Below are 25,834 nucleotides of genomic sequence, written 5' to 3' on the forward strand. Positions count from 1 at the left end.
GGCCCACCGTGATGTGTGTGTTGCATACACACTGTCCATGTGATGAGGCCCAATACGATGTACATGAGGCCCATGTGCTGAAGCCCAATATGATGTGCATGAAGCCCGTGGGATGTAGCCCAATGAGATGTATGAGAGGCCCATGTGATGTATATAAGGCCCTTATGTGAGGCCCATTGCGATGATGGCCCATTGTGGTGCATATGAGGCCTATGTGATGAGGCCCAATTGTGATGTGTGATTCCACCATGATGTATGTGATAACATTTATGATGACATCCATTCTTAGCAAGTATTAGGACCATGGACCCCATTATAAGATGGATTCTAATGGGCCACACCTTGGGAGCAATGGTGGTTAAATGTCCATGTTGTAAATAGTGGTTAAATGTCCTCGTTGTACATCTCCCTAGGGCCCGTTGTTAAGCCCATGACCATCTTACCTTATTGGGTTATCCCAAATTATTGGGCCCTCATTGGTATTAGTATGACCCATCTATTCATATTGGGCTAACCCCAAAATATTGGGCCCCCATTGATGCTAGCCCACTTTGTGCTTGTTGGGCCCCATTGGAAGCCCAACTGGCTATATGATAAGGTGGGTAAGGAAGTCCACTTGTTGTGTGATTCACCCCTTGCTGCGGATGTTATGTGGTATCAGATTTGGTATATCCATTGTTGATGACTGATCTTGATATTATATCTGTTAATCATGCTAGTGTACTTGAGTTAGTAGCCCATACTGAGTATAGATTAGCATAACATCATGTTACATTCTCATGCGCATCATTTGTATGCTTATTATGAGGAGTGATTGATCATAGCATATATCATTGGGTGATTATTTATAGGACTCCCTGATAAATGAAGTTGCCCCACATGAGCGCGCGGTACGCGCAGGATTGATGTATGATTGGATAGTGTGATTCATGCACCTTGCATTATAAGATTTAATTGTCGTACGCCCTAACGACATCAGGGCTATAGCTTCCGCAGGTATAGCGTGGATGGCAGGATTGGATACCGAAAATACTCATTAAGCACATGGGTACCATAGATGTCCAAAGGTGAAAGTCCCCAAACCCTTATGGTACCATGAAGGATGCTCCAATGTCTAGACCGAGTGGATGCAAGAGTGCATGAGGGCCGTATACCAGTAGGTTGTGTCTCCACTGTGTCATGGTCGGTTAGAAGGGGGTGTGGCCTTATCTTCTCGAGTGAGGGGGCAATAACTAGGCTGAGTTTAACCCGACTTGAGGAATGGGTCCGCTATCGACGAGTCGGACCCGATATTGACAGCCGGATAGTGAGGTCTCTTCCACTTACCCCAGTATTGGGCGGTAAGCTGGTGTTGAGCTGGTGTTGAGTGTACTAGACCCCGGTGATATTCTAGAGATGAGTTGTATTATTATGTGGATTCAGTTGAGGATTGGTATGCTTGAGTTGCATCTTGCATATGACATTGGCCATGTAGGCCTTGCATCGCATAGCCTTGTACGGCCGATAACATTCATAGACTTACTAGTATATTTCCGCATTGCTCTGATATTGCATACTTGACACTTATCTTACGCACACACTTACGCCACCCTCTAAGCTTTTTATAAGCTTATGCATGATCGTTGCGTGCAGGTGACTATAGGATGTCATAGAAGCACTGAGATTGGAGCATACAACTGTCTTCTGGAGCTTTTGATATTGATATTGTATTTTCCTTATGCATTGTACTTAAAGTTTTTTTTATTATAGTGGATATATGGTGATGTTTCTTGTTGTTGTTATGAGGTATGCTTTTTACGAGATAAATGTACATTGGAAATCCTCCTTGTAGGATCCCAGGATCGGAACCTGGTATATGAGTGCTAGGAGCTGAGAATGGGGTACTACGGAGGCTGTCAGCGACGGATTCGACAATCAAAAATTTTGTGAGCCCGGTTTCCAAGTCTAGGGCGTGACACAATTTGTGCGGTCATGGATGCATGCCAACGTGGAAGAGGTATGTGTGATCTTGGCCATTCATTAGGTCATTCAAAACTCCAGTGGCCCATAAAATATATAGGATTTAGGGTTGATTTTTGTCCATTGCTCTTTATGGTGACCCCTTATATTTATTCAATGTGTTTTTAGATTTATTTGAAGTGTTTTATGTTAGATGATGAGTCGAGTCTCAGTTCAATGTTGGTAAGATGTTTAGGTCAATATCTTAACATGGTGTGTATGGCATGATAATTCTCATGATATGCTTTTCAAGAATGTCATGTATCTTTTAGAATGTGAGATCTTGCGTGCATCAATAAGCCGCAATAGTAGTGCACCTACATTGAAATTTTTGAAGTTATTATTAGGTTCTCTGCAAACAACAACAACATAATTGCACTAAATTCTTGTATTTATTTGTACAAAGATCTTTGCACTTGTTTGCACGCTTTTACATAGGTAAATTCCAATTGGCATATATGATTCTAAAATCTATGAAAGTAAGCATTTTTTCTTTTTAATCCATGGTTTCAATTACTCATTCTTAGCTCTCACTCAACACGCAAATGAGAACTGAAACTGGTCTAGTACTATCATTACACTACGAGTTATATTGTTCCTAGTTGTAGGCGAACACATGGATTATATTTAAGTCCATCAATGTAGGAGAAAATAGGAAACCAAGATGGATAATAAATGAAGAGGATGTGCAAGTTGATGGAGAAGAATAAAGAATGAGATAAATTTATTTTATAGTGAAATTGAAATTTTTTATAAACTTAATATTTACTTGTACATAATGTTAGGGATACAATAATGTTGGGCCACTCCCCATGACCACATATTATATATCGAAAGCACATATTCAACCACAACTCTCTCATTCCTATTGTCAACCACAGTTATTTCCTTCCATGGATCAACTACATCCATCTATCCATCATCAATTTGATTCAAAATTTTATACGCTTGATAATTTCAATTTTACTCAATTACTCTAGGTAATGAATAACATTTAAGGAAAACTGATATAATTTAATTTTGTAAAATGATTATGTATGCATATAGATTTTGCATACTTAAGTATTTAGTAATTAAAAAAGTAGTTGTTATTGAAATCGAACTTTGATTTCATTGATTGTGTTATATCTTAATAAAATTAACTTGAAATTTGTAGAATGTTGACCATGCAGTATCCCATTACATACGGTACATTCCAACAATCCATTGTAAGAGATAGTAGTTCAATATTTGAAATAGAGGAACAACGAACTTTATGGTAATAAAATATGGTAAGGTTCATCCATATCTAATATTTTCTTAAACCATTTAAAGATTTTTCTTAAATTTTCTAAACCCCTAAATATAATCACATACTCCGTCCTCATCACACCTTTATGTGCAATTACATCATACTTCCTTATAATGCATAACACATCATCAAGTGAAAACCAATCACACTCTCCACTATACATATTACATCCTCAAGTTCAACCTCAACACACTTCATCACCACTATCATACTGTCAAGTGTAATGAGACCACTCTATTTGAAAACTCATTCACATCCTAAAGTGGAACCAAGTTATATTTTCAATCAACCACATCACGGTCTCAATGGTAATCCCATCACATTTATACTCTAACTGCATCACATTCTTAAGTGTAACCAATTTACACACACATTCATTTTCATTATAGTCGTAAATGTAATTGCATCACACTTTCTTAAAATGCATATCATATCTTTAAATGCAACCTAATCACACTATCTTTAAACTTTATCATCTCTTAATCTTCGAATCTCTTCACATTCTCATGTATAATATAAATATATACACCTCCAAGTGTATAACCTAAATATACAAAATATGGATTAAATGTTTAATTAAATTTAAATATGAGTAGTTTTCTTTCATTTTCTACAGGGATTGCTTTAAATTAGGATTGGTGTGTTGTTATAAACGGGATATTCATGAGGGTGAACTTCATTTTGAATTAGAAGTTATGGGACGGCAATTCAGTTGTGGATGGGCTTTCGCAGATAAGAAGTTTGAGCAACAATAGCTCCTTCATTATGTGCTTCAGGAGGGTAATTCGGTTGTGCTAAGGATCATTGTTCAAGTTGAAGGATGCTCAAATTTTGACATGTTTCAAGAACTCAGAATAACTATATTTTTTCTCTATTTATATCAAATGTATATTTTATATTATATATGTGCCTTATACGATATGTGAGGTCTTTTTTTTTTTTTTGGGAGCTGTCTCAGTTCATGTACATTCTATGCTTTTTAGGTGCATTATATGATTAGCGAGAAAGGTGAACCCTATTTATTTTTTTGTTGGGCCCGCTTGAATTCATGTACATTTTGTGTGTTTAAGTGCGTTATACAATTGGTGAGGCTTGTTTCTTTTTTGAGTTTGCAAGAATTTATGTATAATAATTTTAAAAATTGATGAAATTAAATATTGAAATTCTATTTATGGATGCATTGGAATGCCATCCATATATTAAATTTTCACTTTTGAGATATGATAATGACGAAGGAAGTTGAAGTCATGCATGTGACAAGTTTGGAGATTGTTGGAGGCTCTTAAGGCTCTCGAAATGAATCGGTGCTTACTTTTGATGATTTACAAACGCATCTCTAATTTTAGGTGTTGAATTGCAGTTGATGCGGGTTGAGGCTGATATTTGTTAAGATGCTAATATGGAATGGTTCTCAGCAAAATGGTAAAGTAAATAGTCTAATACATCTCGGTAGTTAAATATATAAATAACCACGGTAAGGTGTAAGTCCTTGAATGTGAATGGAATAGAGCTAACTATTAGCTCCAACTTTGTTGTTTAGTAACCATGGTAACCTTGATTGTGAATGGAATGGAATCGACTTTCGTTATTTACTTTATTGCAATGTATTATCATATTTCAATTGAACATCCAAATATGATTTTTTATTCACCAACTGACAGGACCCCACATTTAACTAAAATTTGTCACATGAATATACTTAGGTAGCTGCTACTTTTTCTTTAGGACATAAGAATTTCTATTTTCTTTCTTTTCGATTATTTCTTTTGAGGGATTTAAGTGAATGAAGATTGAAAACTGGATATATAAAAATAAACTATAATCTTTGCCAAAATAAACAACCTTATTACATTCTCAACTGGAACCACAACACAGTATCAAGTATAGCACATCCTTAAGTGCAACCTCATCACATAGTCCATCAACCATATCAAATTCTTAAGTGGAACAATCACATCACACTGTCATATAATCATATCACATCCTCAAGTGCAACCTCATCACATAGTCCATCAATTGTTTTACATTCTCAAGTGTAACCTCATCACACTATCACACTACCATATCGCATTCTTGAGTGCAACCTTATCACGTTGTCTATCAACTGTATCACATTCTCAAGTGGAATCACATCACATTGTCATACAATCATATCATGTCCTTGTGCAACCTCATCACATAGTCCATCAACCGAATCGCATTCTTAAATGGATATACCTCATCACACTATCACATAACCATATCATATCCTCACATAATGCATCAACCGTATTACATTTTTAAGTGAATATACTCACATTATCACACAACCATATCATATCCTTAAGTACAACCTCATCACATAGTCCATCAACTATATCATATTTTCAAGTGTAACTACATTATACTATCACCTAACCATATCATGTCCTCAAGTGTAACCTCTTCACATAGTTCATCAACCATATCACATTTTTAGGTAGAGTCACATCACACTCTTGCACAACTATATCGTATATCCTCAAATATAATCTCATCACATAGTCCATCAACCGCATCGCATTCTCAAGTGGAACCACTTTACATTGTCATACAATCATATCATATCCTTATGTGCAACCTCATCATATGGTCTTTCAATCATATCATATTTTTCAATTTGAAACCACTTTACACTGTCGCACAACCATATCATCTCCTAAAGTGCAACCTAATCACATAACTTATCAACCGTATCATATTCTCAAGTGTAACTACATCGTACTATCACACAACCATATCATATCCTCAGGTGTAACCTCATCACATAGTCCACCAACCGTATCACATTCTCAAGTGGAACCACTTCACACTGTCACACAATTATATTATATCATCAAGTGCAACCTAATCACATAGTTGATCACCTGTATCATATTCTCAAGTGTAACTACATCGTACTATCACATAACCAAATCATATCCTCAAGTGCAAACTGATCACATAGTCCATCAACCATATCACATTCTCAAGCGGAACCACTTCACACTATCATACAACCAATCATATCATCAGGTGTAACTTCATCACATAGTCCATCAGTTGTATCACATTCTCAAGTGTAACCTCATCACACTGTCACACTCATATCATATTCTCAAATGTAATCTCATCACATAGTCCATCAACTGTATCACATTATCAAGTGTAACCTCATCACACTGTCACACTACCATATCACATGTTCAAGTACAATCTCTTCACGTAGCACTATAGGAAAAATGACCTTCATCGACAGTAAAAAATGCCGGTAAAAGTTATTGTGGTGGCTAGACAAACACCGAAAAAAGGGGGCATCGCTAAATCTTTTGTCGGCGGCCAATAAGATTTTTTGGCATTTTTACTGGCCTTCGCTATAAAGTAGGCTTTTCCTGATAGCCAGCGGCCTTTTTCGGTACTTCTACTGGTCCCCGGTAAATTCTGAAAAAGCACCGGCAAATCCTTAAAAGCGCGCGCACACACACACACACACATATATATGTTTAAACGTCGGTAAATCCCTTAAAAAATATCTTTTAAAGTCTGCTGAAGCGCCAGATAGACCTATTGAATCAACACATTTGGCCTGATGAACAACTAGTAAAATGCTCCTGACCAAAATGCTACTTTATGTGGTTACCGCCGGTAATTTATATATATATATATATATATATCCAATTTGGTTATTTATATTTGATTTAAACCTATATTTTTTTATATGTTTAAAACTTAAAAAATGTTGCACAACACAATTAAAAATGAATATTAAACAAAAAAATTATTACTTTATAATATAAAAAAAAATATAACATGAGCAGGTATGTGCGAGTAATATAATTGTTAATGTTATATTTTTTTAGATCAGGTCGGGTTGGGTTGACAAGGTGCTCAATAGTTGGAAAACACCAACCCGATTTGATTTTGGAATTGGTTGGGTCTTCATGTTGGCACCTAGAGTTGGAATTTAGGTGGGGCCCTTTTGAGGCGGGGTGGGGCTCGGGTTGACCCTCGGCCCAATCCCAACCGGCTGGCGCACCTCCGATGCTCTAGAGCATCAAAGAATTTTATTTGGGTTTTGAAAGAGGGGAAAAGAAAAGAATATCACAATGGAAGGATGCATACAAGTGCGTCGCACGTGTAGTTCTTACTCGTATGAATATCCACTTGAAAAGAGCGGCAGAGTAATGGAGCAGCTCTCCCCTTACCTCTGTCTCTAGCTATCTGTCTGCTTGCTTTCTGGGAGAAGACGGATGACGATGGCTACTGTAATTCAATCTCCACCGTCCTTCAACCGTGGCTTCTGTTGCCCCTCATCTTTCAGACCCAACAGTCCCTTCACCACCAATAATGGTAGAGCAACTGCTCCTTTAACCAGAAGAAGAAGGTTATCAATCTCTGCCAAGTATGTCAGGGAGGACTATCTCATTGTATGCTCCTCAACCTTCATCTCCCCTTCTTTTTATCTTCAGTCCATCTTCATCTTCTCATTCTTCTTTTGGCTTCGCAGAAGAAGGTGAGTTCTAAAGAGGTGCAAGACCTTGTGAAGGGGGAAAGGAGCATTCCGCTCGTTGTTGATTTCTACGCGACATGGTGTGGGCCCTGTATACTCATGGCCCAGGTGCTCGAAACGGTAACCGCTCGACACCTTCCCTTCTCTCTCTCTCTCTCTATATATATATATATATAGAGAGAGAGAGAGAGAGAGAGAGAGAGAGAGAGAGAGAGAGAGAGAGAGAGAGAGAGAGAGAGAATTATGGCCCACAAGCACATTTCCGAACTCTCAAGTAGGGGTGGAACCTGGGGACCCAGTGGTCGGGTTGTCAAGGTTCTCGTATAGGGTTCAGATTCTGCAAATTCGGGTCAGGTTAGGTTGGATTGGAAATAATTGTATGTATTTGGGTCGGATTGGTCAGGTATAGAGGAATTTGGGTTGGGTTGTAGTCCTCTTGAGGTCTGGTTGCGCTCGGGTTGACCACCAACCCGAGCCAATCCACCGAGTTGCACCTTACTCTTCATTCATTCACGAACCGCTATGCCAGCTGTTTTTTTTTTTTTTTTTTTTTTGGGCCACGTGGAGTATACAGACTGCTGCTCTGTTCCTTCCCATCGTGAATGGGTTGTGCCCCAAATATCTCCCCGATCAGAAATACTAGATGCATAGTTGGTGGCTTATTTCATGTCGATTGTCAACCACTGGAGTTACTGTTCATTTGTAGGCTGCCCTTTGCGATGAGTGAGTCATATAGTCCCAAACGGCAGTTGGGAATCAGACTGAAGTCATGAAAACAATAAGACAACTAGAAGAACAATTTGGTAGGCAGAAGAGTGAGTTAAGTGGTTGGATTTATAGTTGCATAAACCGTGAAGTGAAGTGGCAACAAATTCAGGTGCATGAGCGGGAAAGCATCTCTTTCAAACCGTAAACAAGTTTTAATAGGTAGGAAGCGAGATTTGAAGTGGGAGTGGCATCTAGTTAGAAGGATCCTGCAACTAGGGTTGGATTACTGCGTTAGAAGATTATCGAAAGATGGTAAGTGCGACCCATGGTTGAATAAAGTATCCAAAGAACAGGCTGACCTGGAGGGTTTTATGGAATCGGGTAATGTCTCTCCTAGTCACTTGAGCTCCACGTGCCATGTAGAGATGATGGTAATTTTGGATATGAGCATGATACTTAAACTGGGTATCAGTAGCCTGTTGGCCTCCACGTTTTTTGAAACTATCCCATTTTCTCCTATAATATGAGGAAGTGGAATTTGGTCGTGCGTGAGCGAGCGTTTGAATAGGGCACGGTTTCTCCCATAATGTATGAAAAAGGCCAAAAATGGATAGAGAAAGGAATGACTGTGTAAGGAAGTCATAAAAAAAGAAAAAATACAATAAGCAAGAGGTGAGAAATCAAACATCCGTTTTGTGGAGATAATCGATGCATTGGCTGATCCAGTGCCTAGCGGCAATCATTCCCATTCCACTTGCCTTTCATACCATAGGATAAATGAAGTACCTCATTTGCGAATATTAAAATGATAAGATATTGTGACTGCCTGGGTAAATTAACTGACAGATTAAACCTCATATTAGTAAATGAGAAAAGTAACAACCATAGTGCCCAATTGGGAGATGTTGACACATGTATGTGTGTGCACATGTTATGTATGTAAGTGTGGCCGCATGACTTTGTTTTTTGTCTGCTAAAAATTAGTTGAACGAGTCTCTTGCAACAACTGGTAAAGACCCAATAGTGCGAGGTAACGATCGAATTGAGGCCGTCTTCTACGGATGGCTCCGGATGATGGAAAAAGTATTCTCATACGGTAGGATAACAAGAAAGATGCTACTAAATCATGATGAGTTGCCATTATTTTTTGGATACATCATAAAAACAGGGGTTTCTTGATTCCGTAACTCAAGAAGTGAAAAGTATCTCTTATAATCCAGAAATCAATTATACTGTCTGGATAAATTAACCAAATTGTTGGATCATTTATGTGAGATAACTTTAAGTTATCTATTAGTAAAAACTTATGATTGATCTATTGATAAAAGGATTGAGTATGGAATTGTTTTCAGAGCATATGTTTGATGAGACTTGGAGATGCATAGGTCAGGAAATTCCTTAGCACTTATGGATGCTTGAGTCAAGAATTTTTAAAACATTTAATTGTTTGGTCATGAGTGACATATCTACAAAAGCGAGATAAGTCTCATCACAATGGTATGATAATAAAGGGTAATTTCACAGTTTAATGGGAGCAAATATTATGATATGTTAGTTATTTTGGTCATACGGCCAAGCGGGAGATGTTGGCACGTGTGTGCACGTGTGGCCTCCACATTTTTTTGAAACTATCCCATTTTCTCTTGTAATACAAGGAAGTGGAATCGGTCGTGCGTAAGTGAGCATTTGAATAGGGGATTATTTCTCTTGGAATGCATGAAAAGGCCAAAAAACAGGTAGTAAGAGGAATGGGTTTGTAAGGAAGCCATGCAAAAAAAAAAAAGAGTACAAAAAGGAAGAGATGAGAAATCAGACAACCATTTTGGGGAGATAATTGATGCATTGGACGATCTAGCGCCTAATGGTGATCTTCCCTATTCCACCTACCTCCATGCCATGCTCCACATTGCCGATTGGGGATCTTCACAACCTCACTACACTTGGCAAGGACTAAGGGGCAATCTAGCTGCCCTTCATGATTATCTAAATTACCTAGAGGCAGGACAACTCCCATGTTGGAAGATCCTACGAAGTTTGTGAAAATTGAGATCGAAAACTACATAACACTTTACACAACCAGCTAAAGTCGTTAGAAAATTATTTCCAATGGTTACAAATGTTAAAAAGATATCAATTTGAGTTTTGCGGTACTGAACCTTAGCCCTAAATTGGTTGTACTTCTTTGAAAGATGTTAGACTTGAAAAGAAAGATTTCCAGGATAAGGCAGCATTTGCATTCTATTTTCTTTCTCCTATAAACTTCCTCTCTACAGTTGAGACCTCCCCCAAGAGCCGGATAAGACTTTTCAATTCTCTAATTTCGTCTTTCAAACTTTTCCAACAAATGACATTACAAATGATTCTCCCCCTAGAAATTCAAAACACTCCTTTACGCTACCCATCTTGTTTCTAAACAAAAATTTCAATGCCTTTTCAATCACCAAATTTTTTTCTCCCAATTTCACCAAACTAAAATGTAACCCCTTTTGAAAGTACACCCTACCTTCTTAGAGATACTGCTCATCTTGAATGTTCGCCCCCATGGAAGTTCCTTCCTTCATTTGACCACCTCATGTTGGGTTCCATTTCCCATGACTCTCACCCCATAATCCGAATAGATGGCTTTCCTTTGTAGAGATTTGGGTTGGCTCTTAATCAAACCTACATGGACATTTTGAAATTAAAACCTATTTTTCCCCTTCGTTGACCTAGTACCCTTATGTAAATTTTGCACTTCTTTCCAATTTATGGGGTGGTATTGATGTCAATCTCTTCTACTTTACCGTAAGACGTTCATTGGATTCTCTCATCTTTGTGACCGCACTTCGGACCTTGGAAATGGAGTTAGATAGGATTTGATAGAAGTAATGCACCCTGTGATTGGAGTAGGGGCCACAATGGGCCGGACATTCTAACCCTATGGGGCTAGGGTCTGGGGCCCTAAACTTAGCCCAATGGCCCAGGCCTAGGCTTGAAATCTAGGCTCGGTGTCCGAGATTGGTTAGGCTTGGGCCAATGATGAATGGCATGGCTTTGCCTGTTGGACTGGACCAATTATCAAGTGGGCCACAACTATGAGAAAATATGTTTAAAGACACTTGTGAGTGTTTCAGTTCACTAAACATGTGCAATTTAATACTCGTTGAATATGGGTCATGTCTAAGCGATGCAAACCATTTATATGATAGATCTCGTAGTCGATGGAGGATACCTCGTAAAAAAACTCGTAGATTAGACTATTTAAAACCTTTAATCATTTAACTCTTTTCTAGGGTTGACCGTTTCCCAGCCTGGCCCTATAAGGTTAGGTCCGAGGCCTTCGCAGTCTGACTAGGGCTAAGGACGGGCCATGGCTAGTGCTGAGGGGACTAGGGCAGAGCTAGGGCCAAACCCCACCCAGCCCTAGCCCAGCCCACAGTTGAGTGAAAGAGATTGAGAGTGGAAAGAATAGAATAAAAGAAAAGAAGAAGAAAAGATCAGGAAAATGAGAGAGAAGGGAAGAAAAGGTGTTGTGTTGAGTGAAAAGCCCCAACACACACCAAATGAATATATTAACTTAAGGAAAGGCATAACATGGTTTGCATGAGTACAGAAAAGTATACACACGCACAAAAAGAATAATAACAATACAATAGTCCTTCCTATACTCCCCCTCAAGTTGGAGCATATATATTGATCATGCCCAAGTTGGTGATAATATGATGAAGAGAATCGCGACCAAGAGATTTGGTAAGAACATCAGCCAACTGCTTCCCGGAGCGAACGAAAGGGGTCTCAATCTCCTTACTAGCAACTTTTTTCCTTATAAAATGACAATCAATCTTAATGACATTCATGAAACACAGACTTGTTAGCGATGTGAATTGTAGCTTGATTATCACAATGTTATGGAATTGGACTTGAGAAAGGATAACCAAGTTCCTGTAGGAGAGTCCTAAGCCAGATGAGTTTACATGTTGCATGAGCCATTGCCCTATACTTAGCTCTTGTAGTAGATCGAGCAATGACGGATTACTTCTTACTCTTCCAGGTGATAAGATTTCCACCTTTAAAGGTGTAGTAGCCGGATGTAGATCGTTTATCATGAAGACTACCATCACAATTAGCATTAGAGTAATCAGAAATCCACACATGACCATGTGGTTGAGAGAGTAAACCTCTACCAGGAGCTGATTTCAGGTAGCGAAGAATTTTATAGATGGCTGTAAGGTGAGTTATACGAGGAGCATGCATAAACTAGCTGACAACACCCATAACATATGAAAGATCGGGTCAAGTAATAGTCAAGTATATGAGACGACCAACCAATTGGCGATACATACTCGGATCAGAAAGAAGCTTCCCATCATTAAGGCCAAGTTTTTGAGCGACATCCATTGGAGTAGCAACTGGCTTACACCCAAGCATCCCTGTCTCTGACAGAAGATCAAGAGCATATTTCCTTTGAGATAAAACAACTCTAGATTTAGATCGTGCCACCTCAATTTCCAAAAAATAACAAAAAGTCCCAAGGTCTTTCATCTCAAATCTAGTATTGAGGAAGGATTTAAGAGCAAGAATACCCTCAAGATCTTTTCCAAATAACACAATATCAACTACATAAACAATGAGCACCATAACTCTAGTGCTCCGACGATAAATAAACAGAGAATGGTCAACTTGGCTTCGAACAAATCCAAAGTCTAGGAGAGCATGACTAAATTTATCAAACCAAGTCCGAGGAGACTTCTTAAGACCATAAATAGACTTTTTCAGACGACATACAAGATGAGAGTCATTGGACTCAGACAACCCTGGGGTTAGTCCATATAAACCTCTTCTACAAGATCGCCATGTAAAAAGACGTTCTTCACATGCAATTGAAAAAAGGGCCAAGAAAGATTTACTGCGAAAGAAATAACCACATGGACAGAGTTGAGTTTCGCCATTGGTGAGAATGTCTCAAAGTAATCCACCTCATACGTTTGCATGTAACCCTTAGCGACCAAGAATAGAATTAAAAAAAAAAAGAAGAAGAAGAGAAGATCAGGAAAAGGAGAGAGAAAAGGGAAGAAAAGGTGTTGTGTTGAGTGAAAAGCCCCAACACACACCAAATGAATATATTAAGGAAAGAAATAACATGGTTTGCAATAGTATAGAAAAGTGTACACATGCACAAAAAGAATAATAACAATACAATAGTCCTTCCTATACCCACTACCACCCTTAAACGAGTGATAGTAGTGCGTACAAGATGGCAAGTGCTTATGTAACATTTCGATAACCGGATCCCATATCGATGTTGGTCAAGGGTCCAATCTAATTTGGAGCCCCAAAAAGGAAATCTGCATTTAGCTAACTTACACACTCACAAGAAGTGACATGCCTTTCAAGATCTGTGTTAAGCCCTATAACTCCCAAAGAACTTTTTTTTTTCTCCCATATTTAGTCTTAAGATCCAAGGCCACCTCAAGGCATCTTTCAAGAATTTTCAAGTTCAAAACTTGCTCTTTCAATGCATCCTAAACTCACTTGTTTGGATTGAAATCAAGTTGATTCAGTCTTAGTTTGTCTCGAATATATGACCAAAATACATAGTGTTTTAAATATTAATGATATATACCCTTTTTCAGAGAGCTGCAACACAATATATATATGACCAAAATACATATTCTACAATACTGATTATAAAATCATCTATATCTGATGATAAATTGCAATATATTGGTGCACCTCTGGTTATAAAATTGCATTGATATTGGAGGAGAAGTTGTGATTTTAGAGGGATTTTGGGCTGGAACCCCAAAGGTGAGGAACATACATTAAAAAAAAAAAACATTTTTTTCCCAATGGATCAGCAAAAATGCCTTTCTTTGTTTGAATTTTTTTTTTTTTTGCTGAACAGAATTCCATGTCTATGCGTGGCTTTGATGTGTTGAAATGGATTTCAAGTAAGAACTTTGGATAGTGACAATGACTTTTGAGTTGCCTTGTAACTCCATGTGGATTTGAGACAAATATATACCTTTTGTTCTGTTATGTTTTTGGTCATTGTTCGTGATATTGCTTGTATTGTATGGCATATGAATGATATGGACTTAGTTTGGATATAATTGCGTCATTTATGGCCTACAGCCCATAATTTTGCCCCTTAAATAATTGAAAAGTGTTATGAATATCATGCATCTCTCTCTCTCTCTCTCTCTCTCTCTCTCTCTCTCTCTCTCTCGTTTCCCCCAGACAGTGAAACTTTACGGGATATCGGTGATATTTCCTTATGTATCCTATGATATTTTCCATTCTCGAAGGTGAGATATCATGTGCAATAATGAGGATCCAAGGCTGTGAGCCGATGGAAGTCCGCATTAGAGAATGCCTACTTAATGACACGAGATTTTATTCTTTTGATCAATTGGTGACATGAGATTTTATTCTTTCGATGTCTTTATCAACTGGTGATGTTAGGTTTTCAAAAACATGATTATTCCTCTCTTTCCAAAGTTCCCAACGTTAAGTGAAAGGAGTCATCTTGCATAGAATTCTACCTCTTTTTTGAAAAGGCCCTAACCTCAACTTTGAAACAAATTACTAAGGCTCTCGTGAAACACCAATTCTTCATACTTCTTGCACATAAAACATATGTTAGGGACCAAGATTGAGTATATTGTCCACTGCAGTCGTCCACAGAAAGCCCACTTTTTATTTTATTTTTATTTTTATTTTTTATGCACCCCTTGTGAGCATGGAAACCTTAGAAGAGAAATAACCACATGATGTCCACTTCCAAACCTTGGTATCATCCCTCCAGTAAACTCCATAGACATCTATTTCCTCATCCTCTAGATTTCTTTAAAAAGTAATATCCCACTATAAATTTAGCCCAACATTTGAAGAAGGTTAACATTCCTGATCCTGAATGTCTAAAATATTTTACGTCTTCCAAAACTCTCTGTTATTTCCAAGAGTTGCTTACAGCAGTGGATTTGAATGCGGCGTGGCTCGAAAGACCATTGGATGAGGACGGGGTTAGTGCTATCGTTGGGAGACAGATCATGGATAGGGTGAGGATGGTTTTGTGGAAACGAATCATTTCGTTTGCTCACGGGGCTTTTATTTATGGGAGACAGATCACAGATGGGGTGCTAGTCCCTAATGAATGCATCAAGTCAAGATTCAGAGAAGGCCAGAAGTTATTTGCAAGCTTGGTTTGGGAAAAAGCTGACAATGATGTCGACTGGAAGTTCCTCAGCTACATGCCTCACCACTTTGGTTTTGGGGTAAGATGGAGACGGGATGATGGAATGTGTGAGTTCGGATCACTTCTCAATATTGATTAATGGCACTCCTAACGGCTTCTTCAAACGTTTGGGGGGTCTAACACAAGGAGATCTGTTCTTGCTGTTCTTATTCATGGTGATATCACAGCTCTTAGAAAAATCTTGACGAGAGCCAATGTTGCCGTATCATTTTGGGTTGCTGTGTGGGTAGTACTAGGTTCCATGGCTCAATCGCTTTCCTCTGCATACTGAGGGCTGAGAATCAATTTGGGCAAAAGTGAAATTTTGGCACTCGGTTGTTGAATGAAAATGTGTCGGAGTTGGCTGGCAGATTTGGTTGCAAGGCTCGATCACTTTCCTCTGCATACTGAGGGCTGCCTCTTCGTGTAGGTAAGCCTCTGATTCACCTTTGGAATGCTGCGGTGGAAAAAATGGAGTTGTCTGATTGTTGGGGGTTGGACTAACCTCATTAATGCTGTTCTTTCCAACCTGCTGTTCTACTTCATGTATCAGTTCAAATGCCCTTTCAGTTATCATCAAAAAGTTAGATAGGTTCCATAGAGATTTTCGTTGGAAGGGGTCTAGTGAGAAGCAAAAACTTCCATCTGTTAGAATGGTTGGAAGTATGTAAGCCAAAAAGCATGGCAGGAGTGGGAATTTGAGATTTGAAGTTTACGAAGCTAGTGCTTCTAAGGAAATGGCTTTGGTGCTTTGGCATGGAAGATGAAGGTTTGTGGAGACAACTGATTGTCAGTAAATACGGGGGTGGAAGAAGGTAGCTGCTTCTCTAAAACTTTGCTTTTCAGGGTCCCCCATATTTGGAAGGCAATTTCTAGTGTGGAGTTTACTAATGCAGTAATAGGAATTTTGGGGGATGGTTTGCAGTTGGGATTTTGGGACAATGTGTAGCATGCGTCAACGGCTTTTTCCTAAGTGTTTCCTTGTCTCTTTTAGGTGGCACTGGATAGAGGCAGCAAGGTTTCTTAGGTTTAGTGGTACGGGCAGTCAAGAGCTGTGGGTTGTGCACTTCCGTAGAGCCCTCTTTGATGTGGAAATCACAAACTTTGCACCCTTATTGAGTAATCTGAGAGAGGAGCAAACAACAGCATGTGAAAAGACTCTTGGAGCTGGTCCTTAAGTAGCAACTCAAGGGCAGGAAAGGTGGGCCAATCTCGAAGATGTGATTTGGAGGCAAGTGACTGGTGGTGCAGGTTTGGCCTTTCTTCCTCACCTAAAAACCGATAGCATCTTCAGAGAAAGAGTGACCGCCTGACCACCTATGTGTTCTTTACACCTAGTCATTCTGACGAAGAACACTTTCCCCCATCAATCCTGTTATGATCATGCACTCGACGAAGTGGGTGGGAGTTCTCAGTTAAATCCTTCTATGCTAGTCTTATTGGCCCCGTTCAATTGAACCATTAGTCATAGTTGGAAGTCCCTTTAAAGGATTCTTGCCCCTCCTAGTGTGATCACTGTTTATTTTCATCTTGGATTGACACTAGTAATTGGAAGAGAAGGGTATCTCTTTAGAGGGCTTTGCTTCCTGGCTGCTTTATGGGCTGTCTGGTAAGAGTGGAATAACGGAACTTTCTGAAGTTCTTCTAGTTCTTGGCAGGGAGTTTCCAAGAGGGCCCGGAATTGGGCTATCTCTTGGGCACTGATTTTGGATTTTTTTTCTTCTTCCAGTTGTAATCGAATTTCTTTTGTAGGTCCTTAGGGCCTAAATCTCCATTGTTTGCGGGATTCTCTCATCACCCAACTTTTGTTTGATTTTTGGGCCTTTTGGCTTGTTTTTAATAAACTGGAGTCGCCATTCAGAGGGAGCATAAACTGAAGAAACAAAATTAAAAAGTTAAAATTAGGAAACAAGGTAAAAGTGGAAAATTTTGTAAGCAATTGAAAAATAAATTTTAGACAATGAAATATGGTCTTTATGAGGCATCAGGGGTGTGTCACCCGGTCATCTATGGACTATAATTAACTACAATTAGGATGTGAACTACTTGTAACAGTAGGCTCGTACCAATAGGCAAATGTAATAATAACTAAAGGAGAAGGAGAAGCAGAAGATAAAAGTGTCAATGGAGCTTTTGTCATCATGCTTGGGTATATGATGCTTTTAGTTATCTTTAGCTGTCTTTCGAGTTCATGATGACCATGCCTATGAATTTTGCAAGATTTGGTTGTCTCAAGTCTCAAAGTACGGTTGATTTAGAAAAGAAAAAAAGCAACAAGCTTATGACTTCTTTTTTTTGAATTTATTTAATTTTCTTGCAGAATTGTTCAATATACATGTTGATGTTATTTGGTAAACGAATGTCTTTGTTCATGCTAAGTTAGTAATAATTGAAATAACGTATCCATGGTTCATGCATTTTATAGTTTAGAAGCTTTTATTGAATGCAGTTTGTTTTCAATAGTCAGGAGAGTTTGCTCCAAGTGGCAGCTTGGGCCCTACTGCAGTTGACCTTTTTTAGATTTTCCAAAGCTTGTATCATATGTGCGTTCATGCCTAGGAATTATACTTTAGTTGACAAGAATCCAATAATGATTAGTACTGCTAAATTGATTTAGATTTCTAATATCTAGTATTAAAGAACGTTCATTAGCATTAGTTAATGCATCTGAGCCTTGTGCGTCACATATTCAACATGCTGCTTTCATGTCTTTTAGTTGATTGGGTCTTCAAACTTTTCTTGCTTGATTTGTTTGGGGCTCATGTGGCTTTGAATAGTGAGACCCATTTAAATGCAAGCAACAAGGACTTGGAACATGCCTACAAATTAATTAGAATGGATACTTTAACACGTAGTCAGTCGTATAGCTTGGTGGGAATTCTTTTGTTATTGTTAAACCAAAGAGACTGCTTTGTGGAAAACTGTAGCTTGTATTATTTCTTTCATAACAACTGAATATATAGAGGAGATGGGAGATTTGTAAGAGATCTGGAGAGATCCTCATAGATACTCATTTAAGAAATATGGAAAAATTCCTAGTCTAATTAGATCTCATAAATTACTTTAATATACTCTAACATCCCCCCTCAAACTTGAGGTGCGTTGAAAGGAGTAACTTGAGTTGGAAAGGTATGATGAACATTTATTCAAGCACAAAAGAAAATTGCAACTATAACATGGGTGATGAAACGACGAGTGGCTTCAAGCAAGCAAGCACTTTTGATGACTTCTAGGATTTGAAGCAATAACACTTCAAATGATTGATGAACTATCTAGCAGCAATTCTAGTGGCCTGGATTTCACCCATTTGCTCTTCCGGTGGATACACACTTTCGGTGGCTCGGAATTCAATCAATTCTCTTCTCATGGCTCTAGATGTTTCGACTGCAAACAAAAATAGTTCCCGTCATAACGACGACAGGTAACGAGGTCTGGTCAAACACACCAGCACAAATGCAAGTCCGATCTAACACGCTCGACACAAAAAAGAAGAAAAGACAACACATCTTGTCAAAATGCTTGATTTAGAGAAGCTATATCGTCAAAGGTGTACGAAAAATATGATTGTTCGAGTCTTTGTCAAAATAGGCCCACTAGGCCCAAATAGGTAGGCCCACAAACAATGAGTAAGTTGGCCCAGCTGGCCCAACAGGGATTTAATGGTCAACGGATTGCAAGTCTAGCCTAACTAATGTGTTAAATTTGGAGGTCACAACAACTCAACCAATGTTTGCTGATCACACCAAGGGCCACATTGCACTAAGAGAACACCACAATAGCAAAGGTGGGCCATTGTCAATATGGGTTGAGCAAAAAGAAGGGATAGGTCCATGGCTACAATTTAAGAAATGTTAATTTGAAACCCTTGATTCTAGAAATGGGATCTAGAAACACTATATATTTGAAGAAATTTAGGGAAATTAAGGAAATCGACGGTGAGGTAGTAGATCTTGTCAAATTTGGTGGTGAGGATGGCGTCGGAGATTCATGGGCCTCAGCCTCGGGGGCCATAATTGTAGCATGAGGGGTCTTATAGATCTAATGAAGGCATGCACACATGGAGGGTGGTGGTGGTGTGTACATCCAACGGTGACGATAGATGTTGCCACTGGAATAGAGGCGGTGATGTGGCTCTGCAACAGAGGTGGCGATGGGAGAAGCCTGTGGATACTACCACTGCAACAAAGGAGGCGATGTGGGTTCAAATCAGGTGATGGGCCACAGGTAGGGGAACCACTGGTATTGGTGGTGGATGGCGGTTTGAGGAATCAAGCCAACAATGGAAGCCGGGCTATGGATTGAAGGCAGCGATCGAGATTGGGGCAACGATGGTTAGGCTAATTCATGATGGAAAGTTGATGGGTTTTGATTTGGATGATGCACACCGGCGTTGGAGAAGTGACGCCCAGGGTTTCAGATCAGAGATGGAGAACGGTGATTGGGGACTCAGATGGATTTCGTGAGGACAAACAACAATGGCATTGGTGGTTGCGGCGACATTAGTGGAGAACGACGACGTTAGATGTGAAGGACGACATTGGTGGAGAATAGCTAGGGTTTTTTCATCGACGAGGGGCAACGGCAACATGGAGAGCTGCGATGGCATGCAGTAGGGTGTGTCTGGGGAAAATGATGCAACAGCATTGCGACAATGGCGCCAGAATAGGAGAGGTAGAAGGATAGAGAAAGAGGAGAGATGGGGTTAGGGTTAGGGTTTGGGAAAAGGTGGATCAGGGTTTGGTTTGGATACAGGTTTCGGGTGTAGCCAAGGTATCCCGTATCGGTATCGGTTGGCGTAATGGTGCCCTCCGATACCGATATGGATACGGGGGCGTAACGGTGATACAGGGGCGCAACGGCCCGTAATTGTGTAAAATTTTTTTTTTGCCAAAAAAATATGAAAAAATATGGATTAAATTCGAAATATTCTAAGCATTCCAAATATGCATTCATTTATAAATTGGAACATGTTTATGGTGGTGTAATGGTCCACTCTTTGGTGAGAAGTTGTATTGGATTGTCTGATGAATTTATGAACCAGATAACCTGAATTTGACTACAATATTCATATATTTAATTTTCTATCTACTATCAATGATAGATATATTAGAATGAATGTAATATGAAAATATCTTACATGTGTAGGTGTTTGCAATTATTTTTGAGGAATTTCTGGAATATACCTATGGCTGTGACTGTGATTCCTGTCTGTGACCGGTCATTCTACTATGATTAACACATTATATTATACCATTAAAACAACAAAGCATTTAATAAAAAATGATTTTTCGAATTAAAAAAAAGGGCCGAAAATAGTGCGTAAATAGAAAAAAATTATAAAAAAATATAAAATGGCATCAACAATCTGTAAAATGCACATTAACATGTTCTACTATGATTAACACATCATATTCTATCATTAAAACAACAAAACATTTTATAAAAAATGATTTTTCGAATTTTTAAAAAAAGGGCTGAAAATAGTGCGTAAATAGAAAAAAATTATAAAAAAAATATAAAATGATATCAACAATCTGTAAAATGCACATTAACATGTTCTACTATGATTAACACATCATATTCTACCATTAAAACAGTAAAACATTCAATAAAAATTGATTTTTCGAATTTTTTAAAATTCGCCCAAAAATAGTGCGTAAATAGAAAAAAATTATAAAAAAAATATAAAATGACATCAAGAATCTGTAAAATGGACATTAATATCTTCTATTATGATTAACACATCATATTCTACCATTAAAACAGTAAAACATTCAATAAAAAGTGTAAATACCTATTTTTGAGAAATTTATGAAAAATGGCACACGGAGCTTCGAATCAAGAAAATCCTTAATATAAGTTGTTTTTATCTGAAATATCAATCTAAGATTGGTCGAAAATAGCAATAGAAGGATTTAAGAAGGGTTTAGAAGAAAGAAGTTTCAAAAAAAGTGTAAAAACGGATCTTAAAAAGCCAAAAAAAAAAAGTGACTGTTTTCTAATTGTTACGCCCTGACCGTTACTGGGCAGTAACGGCCGTTATGGCTACAAAATCGGTGGGGTGCCTGTTACGGCCCCATATCGTGTAACGGACACGGCCGTTACTGATACGTAACGGCCGATACGCCCGTATCGTAACCGATACGGGACACCCTAGGTGCAGCTGCAATGGCTGGGACGGACGGGCAGAAAAGAGGGGACACGGTAGATTAGAATCACCGTTCTGATACCATGTTAAACCAGAGAGACTACATTGTGGAAACCTGTAACTTGTATTATTTCTCTCATAACAACTGAATATATGGAGGAGATGAGAGATCTGGAGATCCTCATAGATACTCATCTAAAAAAATATGGAAAAATCCCTAATCGACTCTAATATGCTCTAACAGTTACAGCACAGACCCATGATTCTTGTACATCCATGTAGCATTTGAGTAGCAAACCTCTGCACTTATGAGACAGGATAGGGTCTTTCACTGGCTGACAACATTAACCACACACATGCCTACATTGCATTCTAACAATCGAAATGAAGTAAACAGGGCCATCACTTGAGTGGATATGTGATGCACCACCTGTACAAGTTAGTGGGGAAGGTAGTTGAATGGAGAAGAGCGAGGCTCTTTTAAGCTAAGGATAGGGAAAATATCTTCAATGTGTACATGCAATTGTACCCTCTTGATTCAAGGATCTCAGTTTCTCAACGCTATTAAGATGTGTTTGCATCCATCTCAACCGAGGTACCTCCTCTTCTGTACAAGCATACTCACAACTGGCTGACAGAAAAAAAACCCCTCCAGGTTGGATGCCACACGCCGTGCTCCATTCAACTACATTGTTGGGCGGTTAATTCGTGTCGTCAGACACTTTTATGTCCAATGACCAAGCTTGGAGATGATTTATAGCATGCTGAGAAAAGATAGTGGGAAAAAAGGACGAAAGGAAATCCTGGGAACAGAGGACGAAAGGAAATCCTATGGAGAATATGTTTAGACACCTTTTGTAAGTGTCCCACATGTTGCACTTTTTGATGACATCATTATGAAAATTTTATGTTCAGATTTCGAATTGTTGTGGTGTGTAGTGTTGTGTCAAGGAGTCCAAACATCCTCGAGTGGTCAGCACAGCAAAGCCAAAATGTTTAAGCATCTTGATGGAATTGTGGCTTGACTATACTTGAATTCTTCTATCAATGGGAACAAAAATTATATTAAAAAGTTGATAAAAAGATGTTGCTATATTTTGATAATGAAAAACTAAAATATTGAATGTGCGCTCACACACACACACACACTTACACTTGAGAGTTAAGGGTCAAGCAAGTCCAACACCTTGATCCGTACCTATGCTCATATAAAATAGCATAACATCCAATACTATCATCATTTGTCAGTGAAAAATTCTATGGATAGATGATCTACTATCATCATTTGTCAGTGAAAAATTTATTGCCTTCACTTCTTGGTGTCGCTACATTGGTTCATCCTGTTTGCCAGAGATTTTAATCTTCTGTGAGTTTCAATACCAAATCTGACATGTTCTGGATTAGTTGAACTTGTGATTGCATGTCTTTCTTGACTGGCATTCAAGATATGCAGCAATAGGTTCGATTTTTAGATCTGGTGATTTCTCAAAATGAAGTTCCATCTCTTTCTTTTCTTAAACACTATTGAAATTGAAGAATGGTCATCTACATTTCATGTGGAGTTTCTTACATCCTGGCGGGTCGCAATGTGGGAAAGCCAAGCCATGGCCTGGCACAAAAAGCAGGCTGGTCCACCATCAGGTGGGCCAAACATATATTGAAGGGCAGATTTGAACTAGAATGCCTTGGTGGGGCCCACTATTTGTGTTGCTCAGATTCCCAGATAAGTGAGATGTTCGAATGTGAGAACCATTGCATGGGAACTTCACACTCAGTGAGTTGTAGCCCGTGGGGCAATCATTAGTCAATCTATCATGCGATCAAACTGCTTTTTGTGTCACCAAGTTGGGACCACTACTGCCACTCTGGCCTGCCATCAGAAGCTGTTGTTGTCAACCTGCAGTACGCAGCATCTTAGTTGTCCCAAAAATATCTCTGGTTTGATGTTAGACATGGTTGATTGTTAGCTTCTATCTATAATTCAAATGCGCATTACCAGTTATTTCTTATGAGGGGAATTTCTGATGGCAATTAAAACTGAAAGGAATTCACATGATTGTTTTCTCCCCTTTTGATGTCAATCCATTTGTAGCTTGCTGTGGAATATGAGAGCAATGCGTTGTTTGTGAAGGTGGACACGGACGATGAGTACGAGTTTTCCCGTGATATGCAGGTATTTTACTAACCAGCCACTTTAGTTGTGGAATATCCATTTTGAAATCAAATTCTCATGGGGCCTAATCATCCAAAATTGTGTTAGGTTCGTGGGTTGCCGACGTTGCTTTTCATAAGTCCGGATCCAAGTAAGGATGCGATTCGAACTGAAGGACTTATACCGATAGAGATGATAAGGAATATCATCGACAATGAAATTTGAGGAATCCATCTCTACATTGCTTCAATGATGGTGATGTCATTGACATCAATTTGGTGAATTTGAAGATTCATCTGACCAGGGATGATTGTCCATCATTGAGCGCATCTCAGCAATTGATATCTGTCAACTAGCCCTGCAGCGTTTAGTAGCCTAAGTCAATTGAGTTTGTTCAAAAGGGAACGCAAAAGTTTATTTTGTGATGTTTAAGTGCTGATTGTATCAAATTTTTGTCTCTCTCATCCATCTTTCTTTCCTTAACTTTTTTTTTATATATTTAAAGCAGCCTAGTTTTCTTTTGCAAACTTTACTCTCAACTTGGATTCTATTCTATTATGAAGTATAGTCCATAACGAGTTATCATTAGAGAGGTTTGCTCGAATACATCTCAACATTGCAGTAAGATATGTTGGGACTCAGGCCACTGGATTTGGGTCATGTTTAGATGGTCCAAACTATTTGTATGATGTTTTTCACTTTGTATGGTGAATTGACAACAAATAAAACCTCTCAATTCGATTATTCAACCTGATTCCTGTAGCCATCTGGTGCGACCCCAGTTGATTGGGATAAGGCTAAGACGATGAAGAAGTTGATTATTTCAATCCTTTGTTACTTTGACTCTTTAGCTTGGAATATGAACAGTCACCCTAGTCTCTATATAAGCGAAGGGTTAGAAATATTCAATCTAAGAGGATTTTTCCGGCATCCATAATCCAAGGGGAGTCCTATCACATAAGCAGTTTGGGTCATCGAAAGAAACTCAAATCCAGCCGCTAGAGTCCTGATGTATCTTACTGAAATATGTTGGGATGTATTTGAGCAAACCTCATCATCAGAAAAGGATCTCAAGAGTAGGTAATCCACGTCATTAAATATGGGTGTTGTTACAAGAGTAAGAATGGCATGTGGTGAGTTGAGTTGCTTGTGCCAATTGATCTTTTATGCAAGTCAGTACCAATGTGATGCAGCTTTTACACTTGTTATGATGAAATTTTCATCTAACATTTAGGTGGATGGTCCACATTGAAGCTAGGTCCACATTGCCGAAGTGTATGTTATTTCCATATTTGCAAAACTTGGTGATGACTCAACTCCAAAGTCGGTAAAGTCGACTCGATGAGAACCTGTGAGAGTTCTAGAAGAGGGAGCCACATCTCTCCCCACCAAGCCAACCACTATACATGTACTTTCTTCCTTTCTTGTCTTTTATATATATTTTATATTCATATAACTGTTTTAAAAACATGTAGATAATATCAATTTAATTACTAATACTGAGTGGAGTCAAGACTCATTTCAGTTTTTGAGTCAACCTGACCTGGCTAGATTTCAAGTCCAGTCAAGCTATGGTTGTATGTAGATGTAGTGCTGGTTGACGAGGCTAGAGGGGACAAATGTGAAATTGGAGGTTCATATGATGATTCTAGATTTTAGAGGTTTTAAAAATTAATAGAACAAAGATAGATTTAGAATGCAACTTTGGTATAAATACGTATCGGGCAAAAGTTTAGTAAAAACTGATGGCTAGCATATTCCTTAAGGCTCCTTTTGACTCATGTTTGGACCAGAGAAAAACTATTTTTGATTTT

General features: G+C 38.6%; 1 protein-coding gene across 1 annotated transcript; it reads left to right on the forward strand.

Annotated features, from left to right (window-relative positions):
* The first annotated feature begins 7,319 nt into the window (after window positions 1-7,319).
* Window positions 7,320-24,481, forward strand: LOC131251263 (thioredoxin-like protein CITRX, chloroplastic). Its single transcript, XM_058251882.1, has 4 exons — window positions 7,320-7,713; window positions 7,794-7,916; window positions 23,961-24,041; window positions 24,129-24,481. The coding sequence occupies exons 1-4, from the start codon at window positions 7,537-7,539 to the stop codon at window positions 24,243-24,245; spliced, it is 498 nt and encodes a 165-aa protein (XP_058107865.1). The 5' UTR covers window positions 7,320-7,536; the 3' UTR covers window positions 24,246-24,481.
* Window positions 24,482-25,834: the final 1,353 nt, after the last annotated feature.

The sequence above is a fragment of the Magnolia sinica genome, chromosome 7, assembly GCF_029962835.1.
Source record: "Magnolia sinica isolate HGM2019 chromosome 7, MsV1, whole genome shotgun sequence".
Lineage (NCBI taxonomy): Eukaryota > Viridiplantae > Streptophyta > Magnoliopsida > Magnoliales > Magnoliaceae > Magnolia > Magnolia sinica.